This window comes from Bos indicus, chromosome 2 (assembly GCF_029378745.1).
Source record: "Bos indicus isolate NIAB-ARS_2022 breed Sahiwal x Tharparkar chromosome 2, NIAB-ARS_B.indTharparkar_mat_pri_1.0, whole genome shotgun sequence".
NCBI lineage: Eukaryota > Metazoa > Chordata > Mammalia > Artiodactyla > Bovidae > Bos > Bos indicus.
In genome coordinates, this window is record NC_091761.1 from 130886568 (window position 1) to 130904845 (window position 18278).

Here is an 18278-nt window from a genome sequence, read left to right on the forward strand (position 1 = left end):
TTAGAAGAAGGACGTTATAGGAAGCCAGGTAGGGACGCACCGGACAGACCGGGTGCTCTGGTGTCCGCTCGGGCGCCGGCAAGAGCGCGCAGGCGCAGTGTCCCGGGCCCGTGCGGGGCGGGGCCTCCCGTCTCCCCGCCCCGGATGCCCGAAGCCCCGCCCCGTCCCCGCGCCGCCCGTACCTGGCGCCCCGCCCCCTCAGGGCCCGGCCGCCCGGCGAGCCCAGCGCAGGCAGCGCGCCGCCGGAGCCCGGAGCCGCGAGCGCGGAGCTCGGCGCTGCGGGGACCCAGGCGCGTCTCGCGCGGGCCGGAGCCGGCCGGGCCAGTGGGAGCGACGCCGGGGTCGGGGGGCCGGGGCCGGGCCGGGCTCGGGATGGCGCAGCCGCGGCCCCTGGCGCCCCCCGGCCGTCCCCGGAGAGGATCGTTGCCTGCAGGGGCCGGCTGGCAGGTGAGGACCGGGGCGAAGGCCGAGGGGTGCCCGCCAGAGACGGTTCGGCCCAACTTCTTCGGAGCCCGGCGGGCTCTGTCCCGGGCAGGGCGGGTGTGCGAGGCTCCGTCATGGAGGGTGTGTTCGCTTCTGGTCTGACACCCGGCCACCGCGGCCACAGGGCACACCCCTGTCCTGGGGTCCCAGGCCCTGGGCTCTTTCTGCAGCTGCCTGAGCAACAGAGTGCCCATGGTGGTGCTGTGGCTCTGGGCTAGAGGGGCACTCCGTGTGTGTGTTTGTGTGTGCACGCGCGCACGCGATAGCCTTGGGACCACTTCATCATCCCCTCCCCCCCTTAACGAGGGGTCTGGATGTCACCATGTAACTCTGCTTGGAGCCCTGGGCCACTTGGCTCCCAGCCTTTCCTGTGTCAGGGCGTCTGGTGCACGAGTGAGGCTGGATCTGCGGTGTCACTTGTTGCTGTGCGTGCCCTGGGTGACAGTGAGCCCTGTGTCAGTGTTAGGTGGCTGCGACTCCTGGTGCCTGCTCCTGGCCGTGTGAGGTCACCCCAAGTGGGGTGTCCTGGAGGACACGGGTGCCCCGGGATGGCCGGCGCTGGGCCTGTGCTGGGTCGAGGCTGTGTGGCTCATTCGGGCACACGACCGCTGTTGCTGAACAAGGTACAACAGACGCTGCTCGCTGTACAGCGTGTTAGTTGACAGGCGTGTTTGCCTGCCTGGACTGTGAGTCTGTGGTCTCCGCCGGCACTGCTGTGGAATTGTCTCTTCCAAGCTCTCAAGTGTCGGGTGTGGCCACGAGGGCCGCAGGTCACCCATCTCCTGGGACACCTGTCGTGCGTTTTCCAGGGTGGGCGTTTCTGTGGGCAGGCCTCACAGCGGGGTGCACGAGGGGTGTCCGTGTCTGGTGATCTCTCACAGAGCTCTGTCTGCGTGGTTGGGGGGAGGGTTCAGACCCAAGCCCCTCATCCTTGGCAATTAAGCACTCCCCTAGCTATTGCATGCTTTTTTTCTTTTTCTCCGAGTGCTGTGGGATCAAGTCTGGCGTGTCTGTTACACAGGGTGTGTGACTCTGACGGGGACGGTGAGCTTGTGGGTGGGGGTGGGGCTCTGTGGCTCCGCTTCCATGAACATACCTGCCTGTGTCTGCAAGCGCGTGTTATTGTATCGCTCAAAACACGGTCTTGAGAGCAGTCGTGTGGTGTCTGTGTAGCTTTGTGTGCAATTACTGGTGCAGTTGCACAGATTTTCATATGGGTGGGGCTTCCCAGGGGGCCCAGTGGTGAAGAACCCACCTGCCACTGCAGGAGGCACTGGAGTTCGATCCCTGGGTTGGGAAGATCCCCTGGAGAAGGAAATGGCAACCCAACCTGCTCCAGTATTCTTGCCTGAGAAATCCCATGGACAGAGGAGCCTGGTAGGCTATAGTCCGTGGGGTCTGCAAAGAGTTGGACAGGACTGAGCGACTAAAAGCAAGCAGAGCAAAACACAGGGATGGGTTTGCCTCTGTGTGTGTGGCTCCTGGGGGACTTGGACCTGTGTGTGTGTGAGGGAGTGTGCTGTTGTGTGACATAGAACACTGATATGTGTTTGTGTGTGTTCGTGTGTAGCTCTGAGTCTAAGAAGTGGTGCACACAGACCTGGTGGGTTTGTGCGGTGGGTTTCTGTGTGTTTGCTTTCTTTGGTACAGTGAGACCGTGTTTAAATATTGGCGTGCAGGCCTGTGTGTGTTTGATCCAGAGAGAGAGAGAGAGAGAGAGAGAGAGAGAGAGAGAGAGAGAAGGCATATGTGCTTCCTGGTGTACAACCCCACGGCACGTGTGTGTGAGCTCCAGAGGTGCCCCCGCTGGACAGCAGGAGCCGACTGAATTGAGGCCTTGAAGGTGCTGGGGGAGGGGCGTGCTCCTAGAGACTCCAGGGGCTTCCCAGGCCCAGCCCCCAGCCCTGCCAGCCAGCAAGGATGCCGCCTTCCAGGAAGGCTCGTAGGGAGTTGGCGCTGGAGAGGCCGAAGCTGCCAAGCACAGCTGGCAGATGGCTGGATTAACCCCGTGTGTGCCCAGGCTGGCCTCGAGAGAGCCCGGTGGCCATGTGAGGGGGAGGAGGGGCTGTGTGTGCACGCAAATGCAGGTAGGGGAGGGTGTGTGTGCACTCACACGCTGGTAGGGGAGGGTGTGTGTGCACTCACACGCTGGTAGGGGAGGGTGTGTGTGCACTCACACACAGGTAGGTGAGGGTGTGTGCACTCACACTCAGGTATCAGGCCAGTGGGACATCTCAGCATCCTCTCTCGGCCCCCCAACAGCCCCAAAGCCCACACTGCTTGGTGGGGAGGGTGGGGTCCTCCTTCCAGAGGTGGGTGGCACCACCGACCCTCCCCAGGATCCCAGCTGGGTTCATCTCTGGAGCTGCGACCTGGGGCTCCTCTGAGGGGCTCGTGGGCCGATCGTGGCACTGCCACTCCTGCGGTGACAGGGAGGTGTGTCTCTCCCTGAAGGTCATGGCCTTCTCATCTGAGGCCCTCCTTTGGGGCAGAGCATCAGTTGGGGTGGGCTGCCTGGAAAGGGTCCTGGACTCTGGGTGGACAGCCCGAGGCAGCTCATCAGACTCTTCCAGTCCGTGGCACAGAGCCCCAGCCTAAACGGCGTCCCTTGTGGTCCCTCTGCTGCTCGGACAGATCCACAGGGATTGGTCGAGGGCTGGAGAACCGGGAGGGCTGGGGTGGGTGGAGATACCCTGGGGACTTGCGGTGTCTGCGGGGCCACCCCAGCGCTGACCTGCTCTCCCCATCTCTGTTGCAGAACACAGATCTGTTTGAGATGATTGAAAAGATGCAGGTGAGGTGGGCTCTGAAGCCTGTTCTAGGGAGCCACCGAGGGAGCGGGGCTGGGGCTTGGGGGGCGGCCCTTGCTGTATCTTCAGCCCGACATCTCTCTGAGGACCGGCCCGGGAGCTCTTGCAGACCGTGCCAGGAGGAGATGGTGACGGTGCGGCGTCCAGAGCTCCCCGTCGGGGTCAGAAGAGAGGACAGGCACTGATAATGCCCAGCTCCCTGGCTGACCCCTGGGGCCTAGGGCCCACCTGGGTCTCCCCAGCTCCCATTCCTGTGGAGGCAGCCGGGTTCAGCACCTCAACCCACCCCCGCCTACACAGACCATCCCCCGTCTCCCAAGAGCGTCGCAGGCTCTGTAGGACCCCCATGTGGAGTGGGAAGAGGGCACGGGGCAACCAGAGGCTGGGCTGCAGCAGGGAGGGCAGCCCCCATCCCCCTGCCTGACCCCTCCGCTCCTCCACTCTGGTCTTCCAGGCCCCTTGCCTGCTGTTTGGCTCGGGTAGGTGTTGGGAGGTGTGGGCATGGCACTTGAACAAAGCTCGGGAGCTTGCCTGAGCTTTGGTTCACCCTTCAGACCCTGTCCCCCGCCATCTTTCTGTTTCTCTGCCTCTCTGAGTTTTCTGTCTTTCCGTTCCCACCTCTCCCCCTCCTTCTCTCCCTCCCTCTCCCGCTCCTTCCTCTTTTTCTCCCTCTCAGCGGCGCATCTGTGTAGACGCCTCCCTCCCTCCCCAGCTCCTGCATCAGCCCTGCCCCCACTCCCAGCAGCGGCCAGCGCCCCCAGCTGCTGCCCGCCTCCCTCAGCCCCAGGGCCTTCTAGGAGGGCCCGCCCTTCCGAGGCCGGAGGCCTGGGTACCCAGCACCCTGCCCTGGGAGCCCCCACTCCCACCCCGCCCCCAAACATCACCATCTACCTGGAGGGGGTGCTGCCTGCAGCGGGGAGCGGCCCTGCACTGGGCATGGCAGGGCCATGATGGGCTGTGCTGCCTTCTCTTTGCAGGGAAGCAGGATGGATGAACAGCGATGCTCCTTCCCACCACCCCTCAAAGTAGGTCTGGACGCTGGTCCCACTCCACCCTTCTGGGGGCAGTCGGCTTCCCGAGCAGTGCACTCCCAAGGGCTTGGGGATGGAAGGGGATGGGGACGGGGGAGGCAGGCCCCCTTTCTAGAGGTGGGAGATGTGATGGCCGAGTGGAGCAGCCAGCCCAGGAGGACCCAGCATCCTTTCCTGGAGCGGTCTCACTGCCGGCCAGGTGCTAAGGCCAAGGGGGAAGCCGGGCACACCTAGTCCCTGCGCTCTGGGAGGCCTAGATGCGGAGAACCCCTCGCTTGCTATAGGCCTGGGGCCCTTATTCCACTCCTCCTCACCAGCTCCACTCCGCTGTAAACTCTCCGTGCCTCTCCAGGCTTCCCCCTTCCCAGAACTGAAGCCGCATCCCTCACAGCCTGCTGTAAGAGGTTTTCCTTGAAGCCAGCTATACCCAGGACCCGGAGGCGTGTGCTCCTCGCACCTTGTAGCCCCTGCCTGGGAAGACTGAGGGGGGTGGGGGCAGGAGATGGGGAGGGGGTGGCCCGGTGGCCCCCCCAGCCTCCAGAGGAGACTGCCAGGAAACTCAGGACTGAAAGACACGTGTGGAGTTTCTTGAGACTCAGAATTTTCTTGGCGTGGGGGCTGTAGGGCCCCTCCTGATAGGTATCGAGCTCTGTGGTGGGTGACTGGGGACCCCTACCCTCCAAGAAGACCGGTTGGTCCTGTAGGAGTGGGCCCAGGGCTGTAGGGATGAGGGCTTTCATGGCTACAAGGCTCATGCTTTGTCCAGAGCCAGGCTGCTCAAAGTGTGGTCCTCAGACCAGACGCATCAGCGTCACCTGGAGGGCAGGTTGGCATGTAACTTCTTGGGCTCCACCCAGACCCACAGCCTGGGAAGCTCTGGGGGTGGGGCACAGCAGTCCATGTAACCAGCCCCCCAAGCCATTCCCATGCACTGAGGGCCACCCGTCCAGAGGTGTGTCTCCTGGGGAGGCTATGTGCCTCCTTTTCACCGGGCAGAGGGAGGCTCGGAAGAGGCTGCCAGCACCTAGCGAGCTCAGCCTGCCCCAGCCCCTGCCTCGTGGGGTCACCCCCCAGCCCCCCACCGTGGGATGGGGAGGTGAGGATACGGCCCCATCCACTCCTCCAGCCTGGGGGCGGGGGTGGGTGATGCTGGCAGAACCACAGGCGTCCTGGGGAGGCTGGAGGAAAGGGGTGACCTCTGCCCTGCCCTGTTTTGCAGACGGAGGAGGACTACATTCCGTACCCGAGTGTCCACGAGGTAAGCAGCCGGAGACCCCACGGGGCTGGTCTCCACCCTGAGCCTGGGAGGCGCTCCAGCAGGGAGTCCAGACACCCAGGTCCTCCTTCCTGTCACAGCCTGACCGCAGGCCTTGCTGTGGGTGCTGGAGCCTCCGTTTCCAGGCCCAGGACTTCAGAGCCCACTCAAACCCTTAGGCGTCTGAGCCCACATGCCAGCCTCTCGGCCAGCGTCACGCCCCCCCCCCCCCCAGTTCTACCTGTCCCCACACCCCCATCCTCCGAGGCTGTGTGTGTCTGGGTCTGGGCCTGCAGGGGGAGGAGAAGGGTTCGAGCTAGTATTGGTTTGGCAAAAAAGTTCCTTTGGGTTTTTTCCATCCCATCGTCTGTAAAAACCCGAACAAACTTTCTGGCCAACCAAATAGGTGGGAGGGGGCCCTGGGTGTGAGCCAGGGGACCCTCGGAGGCTCCAGGCTATGCCCTGGTACCCCTCAGCCATGACAGAAGTGGCTCCGGGTCCAAGTTGGGGGGGGTGTCCCAAGGCCCCCACCGAGGTGCAGGGTGAGTGACCCTCAGCTGAGTGCTCCTTCAGGTCCTGGGCCGAGAAGGGCCCTTCCCCCTGATCCTGCTGCCCCAGTTTGGGGGCTACTGGATTGAAGGCACCAATCACGAAATCACCAGCATCCCAGAGACAGAGCCGCTGCAGTCGCCCACGACCAAGGTGAAGCTGGAGTGCAACCACACTGCCCGCCTCTACCGGAAGCACTTTCTCGGCAAGGTGGGGTGGCCCTCTGGGCTGGGAGTGCCGGGCTGGGTGCGGAGGGGGTCACCGCGCAGCCCTGGGGGTGGAGGCTGGGCTGGCCAGCCATCCCGGGAGTCCAGGGAGCATGTGTCGTGGATCCGCTCATTCAATCAGCAAACACGGATGGCACCAAGGCGGCATGATGGCGTAGTGGTTAGCAGAGTCTGCCTCTGACTGCGTGGGACCCCGGGCAAGTGGCTTTCCCACTCTGTGCCTTGGTTTCTTTACCTGTACAAACGGAGAGGGTGGTGATTCCCACCTCATGCCTTCAACGCGATGCTATTTGTGAGGCGTATAGAAAGGCCTCTGGCACCAGGCAAGTGCTCAATCAGGGTGAGCGAGTGATGAGCGCCAGCTGGGTGCCTGGTCCGGTTCTGGGCGCCAGTGATACAGCAGCGAACAAAACAGACCCAGGCCGTGTGCTCAGGCAGCTTGAGGTGGGCGATGGGGCGACCCGGACGGGGGCAGCCCCTACGCCACCACCTGCCCCAGATCCAGGCCCCTGCCCCATACAGCGTGTGCTGGCATCGCCCAGCTCCTGGGCAGAAGCTGCTGGACGAGGCAGCGGGAGCTGGGGAGGAGGTCACACGCCGGGACCACACTCCAGGTGCCATCAGTTACGAGTGCAGTGGCGGAATGTTGTGCCGGCTCTGGGGTCTCGTGCCCTGAGGGCGCTTCTTGACTCCTCTGTTGCTTCGTGGCGTGACCTTGGGCAGGTGTCTAACCTTCCTGAGCCTGTTTTCTCATCTATAAAAATGAGGATGATAGAAGTACATGTGAAGCACTGAGAACCACGCTTGGCCCCCAGTAGGTGCTCAGTGAAATGTTAGCTGTTATTACCCCTTCATAATTAACTCTGGGACAGCAGGACTGTCCTGATTTTTCCAGAAGAGGAAACAAGAGGCTCAGAGGCACAGTGGATCGGTTCAGGTCACACAGTTACCGAGCTCGGAGCTGGACCTGGCTCTGGCTGACCTTCCATTGAGACCTGCCGGCTTCCCAGGTGAAGAACCCGCCTGCCGATGCAGGAGAATGAGAGACGCAGGTTCAGTCTCTGGGTTGGGAAGGTCCCCTGAGGAGGGCGTGGCAACCCACTCCAGTGTTCTTGCCTGGAGAATCCCAGGGACAGAGGAGCCTGGCAGGCTACAGTCTATAGCATCACAAAGAATCAGACACGATTGAAGCGACTTCGCACACACGTGGTCACGTTCCTGGCATTCGCTCCCAGGCCTATATGTGTGCGCGTTTGTGTGCGGCGTGTGTGTTTGCACACATGCGGGAAGGACGCACGACTCTCTGAGGTGTTGAGGAGCTGCGTGTGCTGAGTCTGGGTCCACGGCGTTGGCCTGGTCCTGGTGGGTGTGGGTGCTTAAAGCGTGACGGGAACCAAACCAGCAGGCTCAGCCTCAGGAGCTACGCCTGGGGACAGACCCAGAGCCGGGCAGGGGGTTGCACCCGTGAGTGGAGGGGGACCTGCATCCCAGGAGCCCACAGTCCGGAGGCTCTTAGTTGGTGAGACCCGGGGGACTGTGTGACCGCACATACAGTTGGCACTCAGAGGGGTTTGCTAACAGAGTGATGAGTGACAGCGGTGAGTGACAGGACGAAGGCGGAGCCATGAGCACCAGAGGATCGGAAGGGGCACAGGTCAGGAGTTCCTGGGGGAAGTATAATGACCAGGGTCCGGTTAGCAGCACAGAGAGGAGGGGCCGGGGGCCCGCGGAGAGGGGCAGGGCCGTTCGCCCCTCCAGGCAGGGTGACTGGGGAAGCGGTGGGCCCTGGTCTGGCAGAGGTTAGGGTGACTTTGGCCTTGGTGCAGCCCTCCTTGCCAAGTGCCTGCCTCTCCTCTTCTGCACATGGTGCCAAGCACTGGGGGTTTCCACTACCCTGTGCCCAAGCAGGGCTGGGAGGCCTCTGCCCCAGGTCCCTGCAGACGCCCCTGAGCTGTGGATGTGCAGGGCCCATCCCCTGGCCCCTGCATTTTTTTCCTCCTGCCCTTTGAGTGCAGCTGTTTATATTTAAATCCCATGGGCGGAGGAGCCTGGTGGGCTGCAGCCCATGGGGTGGCAAAGAGTCGGGCATGACTGAGTGAATTCCCTTTCACTTTTCACTTTCATACATTGGAGAAGGAAATGGCAACCCACTCTAGTGTTCTTGCTAAATAGGACTTCCTTCCTTGATGATGACTCCTGGCGTGGGCGTGGCTGGGGAGCCAAGCTGGCAGGAGAGCCCAGGGTCACGTGGGGTAAAATCTGGCACTCCCGTCCTTGGCCTTGGGGCCTCCCCACCTGGAGGTGCCAGCCCTGCCCTGCTCTCAGGGGTGCCAGCCCTGCCGCAGTCTCCCCTGGGCCCTGGGGAGTATTTCTTCCCAACCCCGCGGCTTCCCAGGTACGGCGGGACGATGGGAGCCAGCCAGGCCAACCGCCCAGTGTGTTCATGATGTTTCGTTTCCTGATTTCCTGATTCTCACGGGTGCTGGCTTCGGGGACCACAGAGCTACGAGTTGAACAGTCAGTCAGTCGACATATTTTTATTGAGCACCTACTGTGTGGGCTTCCCAGATGGTGCAGAACCCGCCTGCCAGTGCAGGAGACAAAAGGTTCGATCCCTGGGTCGGGAAGATCCCATGGGGTAAGAAATGGCAACCCACTCTAGTGTTCTTCCCTGGAAAATCCCATGGACAGAGGAGACTGGTGGCCTACAGTCCAGGGGGTCGCAAAAGAGTCGGACATGACTGAATGCATGCGTGCGCGCACACACACACACACACACACGCACACACACACAGATACTGTGTGGCCAGCTCGGAGAAGGGTAGGGGCTGGGAGATGCCATGTACATACAGATGTGGTCCTGACCTTGCTGAGGACTCAGAGAGCCGAGGTTACTATAGACATTCAGGAACCCCTTCTCTGCTTCAGGCACTGCCTCTCCCAGTCCCCGCTGCCTTCCCACAAGGTAGTTGGCCTCACTCCCACTTTATAGACTAGGAAACAGAGGCACAGAAAGATAAGGTGGCCTTCTCAGGTTGCCCAGCTGGCCAGCAACAAAGCTGGGATTTAAATGCATGTCTCTGAGAGCTTCCCTGGTGGCGCAGACAGTAAAGAATCTGCCTGCAATGCAGGAGACCCAGGTTTGATCCCTGGGTTGGGAAGATCCCCTGGAGAAGGGAATGACAACCCGCTCCAGTACTCTTGCCTGGGAATCCCATGGACAGAGGAGCCTGGCAGGCTACAGTCCACGGGATTTGCAAAGAGTCGGACACGACTGAGCGACTAACACAAACACACACGCACTCTCTGAGGCAGAGTGTGCTGTCAGCCCGGACATCCGCTGCTTGGGGAGGGACCCCCGCCCCGCGGGGAGCTGGCCTTCTGGGTGGGTTTCTGGAAGCCTCAGGCTCAGCCTGGCTCGCTCCCTTGGCGCCCCTCCCCCAGGAGCACTTTAACTACTACTCGCTGGACACCGCCCTGGGCCACCTTGTCTTCTCACTCAAGTATGACGTCATCGGGGACCAGGAACACCTGCGGCTGCTGCTCAGGTGAGGGCGGGGTGAGGGGGCCTGCGAGCAGGGAGGGCCGCGGACTCAGGGTCTGCAAGCCCATCCCAGTTTACCCGCTCTTCTAATGGAGGCCCAGAGAGGGCAGGCGGTTTTCCTGAGGCTGCACAGCAGGTCAGCGCCTAAGCCAGCCCTGGCCCCTCCTCCCCTCTGGACCTCCCGGAGGTCTGCCCCTCCTGGTCTTACTGGCTGGGGCGGGGCTCCCGTCTCCCTTTCCCCCTTCCTCACCTCTCAGCGTGGGTTTTCTTCTCCCAGGACCAAGTGCCGGACATACCACGACGTCATCCCCATCTCCTGCCTCACTGAGTTCCCCAACGTGGTCCAGATGGCAAAGGTGAGGTGTCTGCTCCATCGGGCGGAGCCCTGCAGGCAGCCCCCATGGGCCCAGAGCTGGGCTGCGGCCTGGCCCCTGCAGACCCTCGGCTTTAGCCCCAGATCCTGGTCTGGGTGCTGCGGCCTGTCTCTGGGGTCCTGCCCCTTCCGCGTTCCCCTGACACGTGGGCTGTGTGTTTGGGGCACTCTTTGGGCACCGTTTGGAGACAGGGGCCCCAGTTCTGCCTGCCTTATTCTGAGTGACAGCACGCCCAGGCTGCTTCAGCCCTGACTGCACATCTCTGCTGTCTTGCTGTCCCTGCCACCCGACTTTGGCCCGGGAGGCCCAGAGGGCCCACCCTCAGGCCTTCACTTATCTCTTGCTGCAGTTGGTGTGTGAAGACGTGAATGTGGATCGATTCTATCCTGTGCTGTACCCCAAGGTATGGCTGGACCTGGGGAGGGTGGGTAACTAGGAGATCAAGCATGTATTGGGCACCTGCGCTGTGCAGGGTACTTTCTCTAAGTTCTCTCATTTAATCCTCACAATAATCCTGCAAAGTCCGCAGTTTGTAGAAGAGGAACTAGAGGCCCAGAAAGGTTTGCCTTAGGGATGCCCAGCAGATAAGGAAGTCCACATTTGAACCCAGTGCTGTCTGCCTTGGAGGCAAGTCTTTCTTGCCTCTGGAAATTCTCAAGTGCCATTTGGGCACCCATCTAAGGGTCATCTGTGCTCCCGAGCCAAGGCTCCACTGGCCTTGCTTTCTGACTCCGGAGGGGACCTGGGGAGAGAGTAACACAGGCGCCTCCTTAGGTACCACCCAGCAGATGGCAGCTGCACTTGCAGCTCTGGTGCTGGGTGCTGAAGTCACTGTGATAGTGTGGGATGAAGGAGAGGGGCTTTAGTCTTCAGTAAGCCAGCTGCTGCTGCTGCTGCTGCTAAATCGCTTCAGTCATGTTTGACTCTGTGCAACCCCATAGACAGCAGCCCACCAGGCTCCCCCGTCCCTGGGATTCTCCAGGCAAGAACACTGGAGTGGGGTGCCATTTCCTTCTCCAATGCAGGAAAGTGAAAAGTGAAAGTGAAATTGCTCAGTCGTGTCCGACTCTTAGCGACCCCATGGACTGCAGCCTACTAGGCTCTTCTGTCCATGGGATTTTCCAGGCAGGAGTACTGGAGTGGGGTGCCATTGCCTTCTCCACAGTGAGCCAGAGGGCTTCTCAAAAGAGCTGGACCCTGAAAGACAGGTGTAGCCTGTGGCTCTGACTGAATTCCCCAGCAAGGTGAGGTCCCTGAGAAGTGAGTGGTCCAGGAAAGGTCCCCTGAAGGAGGGTCTCAGTGATCAGGTCCCACCTCCCAGGTACAGAAGAGGACAAGATGAGGAGGGGAACTTGCTCAAGGCTCCACAGCACAGTGGCGGGACTTGGCCTGTCCTAGAATGATGAGATGACTTCATAGAAGAGCTGGACATCAGGCCGGTGTTAGAGCAGAGTTGGGGTGGGAGCTCGTGGGCAAAACTCAGGAGCAGTGAGCTTAGGCTTTGGAATCCAACAGACCTGAGTTCAAGCCCCAGCTCTGCCATTTGGCAGTTGTTGACCTTAGCAAGTCAGTTCCTTCAGCTCTCAGAACCTGGGCATCTTCATCTGTGAAATGAGGGCAGTGAGAGTCCCTCACGGACCCTTTCCAAGAAGAAGATGAGATGATGCATGTGGAGTGCCTGGCACAGTGCTTGGCACGTAGAGCCATAAACAGGAACTTGAAAAAGCGGTGTGTCAGACTTTAAGAGAGTGAACTTATGGTTCCCAGTGGGGAAGGATGGAGGGAAGGGATAGTTAGGGAGTCTGGGAAGGACATGCACACACTGCGATATCTAAAATGGATAACTGACAAGGACCTACTGTATGGCATAGGGAGCTCTGCTCAGTTATGTGGCAGCCTGGATGGGAGGGGAGTTTGGGGGAGCATGGATACATGGGTATGTTTGGCTGAGGTGCTTTGCTGTGTGCCTGAAACCATCACAACATTATTAATTGGCTATACACCCATATAAAATACAAATTAAAAAAGGAAAATAAAGGCAGTGTGTTTCACCCGTCACCCTCTCCCTGCAGGCCTCTCGCCTCATTGTCACCTTCGACGAGCACGTTATCAGCAATAACTTCAAGTTCGGAGTCATTTATCAGAAGCTCGGGCAGGTGTGCGGTCCCCTTCTCCCATCAGCCCACGTACCTGGGGCCTCAGAGCTTTGCCACGGAGAGCCCTTACCTGGGGACTCGAGCTCAGGAACCCCGGGCCTGCCAGAGGTCCCCCTTCCAGCCTTCCTGGGTGTGAGTGGGGGATGGCACCCCAGCTTGATGACTTCTGCCCTCTGTGTGCCTGCCCCCCTGCCAGACCTCCGAGGAAGAACTCTTCAGCACCAACGAGGAGAGCCCTGCCTTCGTGGAGTTCCTCGAGTTTCTGGGCCAGAAGGTCAAATTGCAGGACTTTAAGGGGTGAGCCCTGGGTTGGGATAGGCATATGAGAATCCGACCTATGCCTTTGGGCAGGGACGGAGCCCCCGTCCTGGTCCCACCGAGGCCTGGCTGGGGCTGGAGACTGAGCTGTGGCCTGGGGGGGCCTGGGGCAGGTTCCGAGGAGGCCTGGACGTGACCCACGGGCAGACGGGGACCGAGTCTGTGTACTGCAACTTCCGCAACAAGGAGATCATGTTTCACGTGTCCACCAAGCTGCCCTACACAGAAGGAGACGCCCAGCAGGTAGCCCTCTGCCTGTCCTCCTGTTCGTCCATCTACCTGCTCCTTCAGCGTCCACCACACCAGACTCAGTGGGCCCTGGGATAGAGAGAGGGAAATGATCCAGTCCCCCGACTTGTGGCCTTCTCTGGTTGGGGCAGGGTGAAAAGTGGCTGTGATGCTGTGGGAGCCTCAGTTTCCACATCTGTGAAATGGGGACAATAATGGCACCTACCTCACAGGTGAGCCCAAGTGAGAGGATGCACACAGAGTGGCTAGAACAGGATCTGGTGGCGATGGAGCAGGAGCTCAGTAAGTGAGGATTTTTAGCGGGAGTGAAGGGCTTTGTCAGGTCACTCGGGGGCACTTAGACTTGGCAGAGGTGGGAGTCAGGCAAAGCGCTCAAGATCAAGTGACTTCTGGCTGCAGAGGAGGTGGGAGAGGGAGGCGGAGTGTTCCTGGGGAGAATGGCTCCCGCCTTCTGCAGAGGCCTGGTGATGAGCAAGCACAAGGCACACTCCCCGAGCTGAACCCGGAGATCTGCCACTGTGCCCTAAGCTTCCTGGGGGCTGCCTGCCTTCTCCCTGAGACCCCCACGCCTCCACCCCAGGCGGACGAAGGCGTCATGGGAGAAAAATGGAAACGTTTCTTCCTTACCCTTAATGTCTTTTCATTTTCTTTGAATAAGGTTCTCTGTTCAATTTAGCAACTCATATATACCGAGCGGAACTTAACTTGTGCAGGAGGGGCCATGTGTGGGGTGTTTAGACAGGAGGAGGGCAGAGAGGTAGGGCCTGGGGACCAGGGGCCTGGATCCAAGTCCCCGAGGTCACTGGAAGACCTTACAGGCCCCTGCTCTCTCAGCCTCAGTGTTCTCCTCTGCCACAGAATTCCAAGAAAACAAAAACAATTTTAAGACCAGTTTCTCGCCACCTTTTTCTGGGGGGGAAGCCACTCCCTAGATATGCCCCTCTGCCTACCCCCCAGCCCCCCTCCACCCCGGTGGGCACCCTCCCCGCACCCCCTGCCAGGCGCTGAAAGGCTGTGGCCCTGTGTTCAGTTGCAGCGGAAGCGACACATTGGCAACGACATCGTGGCTGTGGTCTTCCAGGACGAGAACACGCCGTTTGTGCCGGACATGATTGCGTCCAACTTCCTGCACGCCTACGTAGTGGTGCAGGCCGAGGGTGGGGGCCCCGACGGCCCCCTCTACAAGGTGGGTGATCTCGGAGCCTCCCGAGGGCACCCTCCTAGCCCCGTCCTCACTCGCTGCAAGGCCTCTCCGAACCTCGGTTTTCCCAGGTTTGAATAGGCGTGCTGTCCGGAGGGCTCTGAGCCCCGCTGTTGCCCGGATGATGGCGGAGGATTCCCATCCCATCCTCTCTGCTGCCTGAAGTCCCTCCCCTAAAAAAGGCTGCTTACCCTTTTCCGCTCTTTATTCTCCTCCTCCTCTTGGCCCTCATGAGCCCAGAGACCCTCCACCCCTCCTCACCACTCAAATTCAAGACCAAGGATGGAGCCGCTGAAAACTTGGGGTCTGCTTACCCCATCTGTAGTCACCGAATGTCCCCAGCCAAGGGGCGGCCCTGTGCCAAGCATCGGGCTAGAGAGGCGAATCAGGGGTCTCTGGCTGGTGTGGGGACCCCCCAGGGACACCCACCCTCCCTTCCAGGTGTCCGTCACTGCGAGAGATGACGTCCCCTTCTTCGGGCCACCCCTCCCGGACCCTGCTGTGTTTCGGAAGGTGAGGGGCAGCTCCCAGCCCCGCCGTGGGCAGAGCAGGACTAAATGGGTGGGGGCCTTGGGGTGCACAGTGCACTGTACTAGGTCGTGGAGCCCCCCTGGGTGCCAGGGCAGCCAGGCTCCCCTAACGGATTGGCTGGGGCCCAGCTTTTCTGTCCATCTTGATAAGAACTGTGACTGTTTCACAAAGTCACAGAGTAGACTGTATCATTGCTTTACATTCTGCATAGCAGACTCTGTGACCTTCCCTCCCCTCTGTCGTCTTTTTGACAATTTCAGTCTTCTACAATGTTTGGGGGTGGGGGCACACGTCTCTCATCTCTCAGAAGGAGCCTTAGCTCCAGTCCCCCAACAGATCTCCCAGACCGAGGCGGTGGGAGACCCCCGACCCAGCTCTCCTGAGGGGTGGGCAGCCATGAAGGGCATGGGGGCCTCTCACAGGCGCCTGGGCTGGGGCACTGAGCTCAGGGAGGTGCCCTTCCAGGAGTGAAGAGGACAGAACCCAGCAGAGCCCCAGCCCCTGACTCATTGCGTCTCAGCCCCCGGTTTCTTGTGTTGCCCTGACCTCCCCCCTTTCTCTTCTCCACGTTGGGGGCTCTCAGGGGCCTGAGTTCCAGGAATTTTTGCTGACAAAGCTGATCAATGCCGAATATGCTTGCTACAAGGCAGAGAAGTTTGCCAAGCTGGAGGTGAGCATGGGCTCTTGGAACTGGGACCCACCACCCCCTAGAATTTCAGCCGAGCCTCCTGGGAAGGGAAAAGCCATGTTCAGACCTTGGCCTTAGGGAGGGCCGCCTAGGGGAAGGATGGATCCGACAGGGCCAGAATCCAGTGAGCAGGGCCAGAATCCAGGGAGAGGAAGCAGGGGTTCCTATGGAATGCCCAGGAGGGGCTCGGAGGTAGGCTGACGGCACAGATGACACAGTGGAGGTGGGGCGTGGGGAAGCAAGATCTCAGAGGAGCTGTGGTGAGACCCCCGGGCGCTGCTGGAGCTGCGCAGGGGCCCGAGGGAAACCGGTAGAGGCGTCCGGGGCCCAGGCCCACTTCCCACTCAGAGAAGGCGGCGGGGATTCCAAGTGCGGGAAGAAGGACTGATCCCTGGGGTCTCTCCTGATGGTTGGGCCCACAGGAGCGGACACGGGCCGCCCTTCTGGAGACGCTCTATGAGGAGCTGCACATCCACAGTCAGTCCATGATGGGCCTGGGCGGCGACGAGGACAAGATGGAAAACGGCGGCGGGGGTGGCGGCTTCTTTGAGTCCTTCAAGGTGAAGGGCGGGGGTCCACCTGCGCGCGGAGGGACGCGGCGGGGATGGGGCGGGGACGCGGTGGGGATGAGGTGCAGGGGTGCGGGGCAGGACCAGGTAGGGGGTGTGGCTACAGGCGGACTCGCCCGGGAGGTGGGGTTGCGTGGGGGCGTGGCTCGGGGTGGAGCTAATAGGCGCGAGCTCGGGCCAGGTGGGCGCACACCTGGGGTAGAGTCCGGAGGACGGTGAGCCTCAGGGTGACCCAGGTTTTAGCGTGGGCCTAAAGACTCGTGGCCGTGCGCGCGCGCTCTGCCGGGGCAGAGCCACGGTTGGGAGCTGTAAGGTGCGCTCTGGCTGGAGGAGGAGCTGATGGTTGGAGGCGGGGCTTAAGCTTGGGGGCGGAGTCTGCCTGGACGGTAGAAGGAAGGAGCGCTGTGTTGCCAATGGTGGTGGCTGCCAGGTCAGGGCAGAGAAGAGAGGACCCCCGTGTCCTGACCGAGGGAAAGAAACCAGAGGTCCAGGAAGGAACGTGAACAAGGAGCTGATCTGCATGGCGTTAGGCCCGTGTGACCCGCTTTGGCTGTCTCTGGTTCAGTTCAGTTCAATTCGTGTCCAGCTCTTTGCGACCCCATGGACTGCAGTATGCCAGGCCTCCCTGTCCATCACCAAAACCCAGAGTTTACTCAAACTCATGTCCATCGAGTCGGTGATGCCGTCGTCCCCTTCTCCTCGCGCCTTCAATCTTCCCCAGCATCAGGGTCTTTACCAATGAGTCAGTTCTTCGTATCAGGTGATCAAAGTATTGGAGTTTCAGCTTCAGCATCAGTCCTTCCAGTGAATATTCAGCTTAGTGGTAAAAGCATAGACACCCTGGGTTCAGGTTCCAGCCCTTCCACTTACCCGCTTGAGCATTCTCTGAGCCTCAGTTTTGTTTTGTTTTGTTTTTTCAAATCTGTTGTTTAGGCTTCTTACCTCGTACAGCTGTTGAGAATTATTTGTAAAGCAATTTGATCAGTGTAATGTAAGTTAAGAAACAAAATGCAAAGCTGTGCCCATTTACCTCGGCGACTACCGTCCAAAGTTGAGAGGCAGAGGAGAGAGCAAGTTCCCTTCCCCCACCGCCCCACTGCGGGGCCTGGACCACCGCACCCAACCCCCCCCCCCCCCCCCAGGTCCCCAGGCAATGACCCCTCTGCCTCCACCCACAGGAGGAGGACTGCCTATCCTCCAGGTGCCCAGCCAGGCTGGCAGGGCCTCACCTTTACCCCAGGGCAGGCTACAGAGCTGGAGATGTGGGTTTGCATAAGAGGATTAGCCCAAGCCGCCCAAGTTCTGCCCTGGGCTGAGGCGAACAGACCGCCTTTGAGAAAGAGGCTTGAGGAGAACCCTACCTTTGCGAGGAGCAGACAGCAAGTGGGTGGGGTGGACGTGGGCCTGGGCTGTCTTCTCTGAGGGAGGGATCCAGGCGCCCAGCATCTGGTGGGCACTGGATTAAGTCACAGCCTTTCTTAGACAGCAGAGCCCACGGCCTAGGCTTTGGGTTTGGCATCTGGGTCCCAGACCCACCTCTGCTTTGGTTTCATCACGTGGAGAATGGGCCTGGTAGCAGTGCCTGCCTCCAGGGGCGGATTGAGTGAGAGGATAGGTAGAGAACCCCGGCCCGACTTGAGCTTTCTGGGCAGGTTGTCTGAAAAAGGCAAGGAGGGGAGGGAGGGCGGAAAGAAAAGCAAGCAGGAAGCAGGCTCCAGGAGACCCTTAAAAGGAGGAAACTGGCGTTTCTGGGGCGTTCTCTGCACATGCTTTAGGTCAAAACTTTGCATCTCCTGTGGTCCTTACAACCGCACGACAGGTCGTGAGGCTCCAAGGCTCAGCGGTGGAGTGGTTTGCCTGAGGTCACCCAGCTAGTGGCAGAGCCGGGACCTACACAGCCCTCTGCACGGGTGGAGCTGACTCCCGTGTGGACTTGCGGGAAGGGACTCACCGGGGTCACCTAGGGTGGCATCGGTGGGTGGCTCCCGGGTTTCCCCGAGGGAGGGGGCCTTAAGAACTCCCTGCCCCACCTTCGCAGCGGGTCATCCGGAGCCGCAGCCAGTCCATGGATGCCATGGGGCTGAGCAACAAGAAGCCCCACACCGTGTCCACCAGCCACAGCGGGAGCTTCACGCCCAACAACCCCGACCTGGCCAAGGCAGCTGGAATAGTGAGTGCCCGCCCCCGCCCGCCCCCGCCCCCCAACCCTGCTGTCCCAGGGCCCACCCCAGACTCTAGGCTAGGTCTCGCCACTGCTGTCCAGGGGGTCAGGCTCCCGGGCTGTGACCCTGAG

At 60.7% G+C, this 18278-nt stretch overlaps 1 protein-coding gene across 2 annotated transcripts in view; it reads left to right on the top strand.

Moving 5' to 3' along the window:
- RAP1GAP (RAP1 GTPase activating protein) overlaps nt 1–18278 on the top strand; it is a 52062-nt gene that overhangs the window by 24574 nt on the left and 9210 nt on the right. For both annotated transcript variants that reach the window (XM_019981995.2, XM_019982006.2), the window contains exons 4-18: nt 3242–3277; nt 4271–4318; nt 5544–5582; nt 6153–6338; nt 9800–9903; nt 10177–10255; nt 10623–10676; nt 12346–12429; nt 12626–12726; nt 12861–12990; nt 14027–14182; nt 14639–14710; nt 15312–15398; nt 15839–15976; nt 18024–18155. In XM_019981995.2, coding sequence (XP_019837554.2) covers nt 3242–3277; nt 4271–4318; nt 5544–5582; nt 6153–6338; nt 9800–9903; nt 10177–10255; nt 10623–10676; nt 12346–12429; nt 12626–12726; nt 12861–12990; nt 14027–14182; nt 14639–14710; nt 15312–15398; nt 15839–15976; nt 18024–18155 — 1446 coding nt within the window. The remainder of the gene's footprint in view (nt 1–3241; nt 3278–4270; nt 4319–5543; nt 5583–6152; nt 6339–9799; nt 9904–10176; nt 10256–10622; nt 10677–12345; nt 12430–12625; nt 12727–12860; nt 12991–14026; nt 14183–14638; nt 14711–15311; nt 15399–15838; nt 15977–18023; nt 18156–18278) is intronic.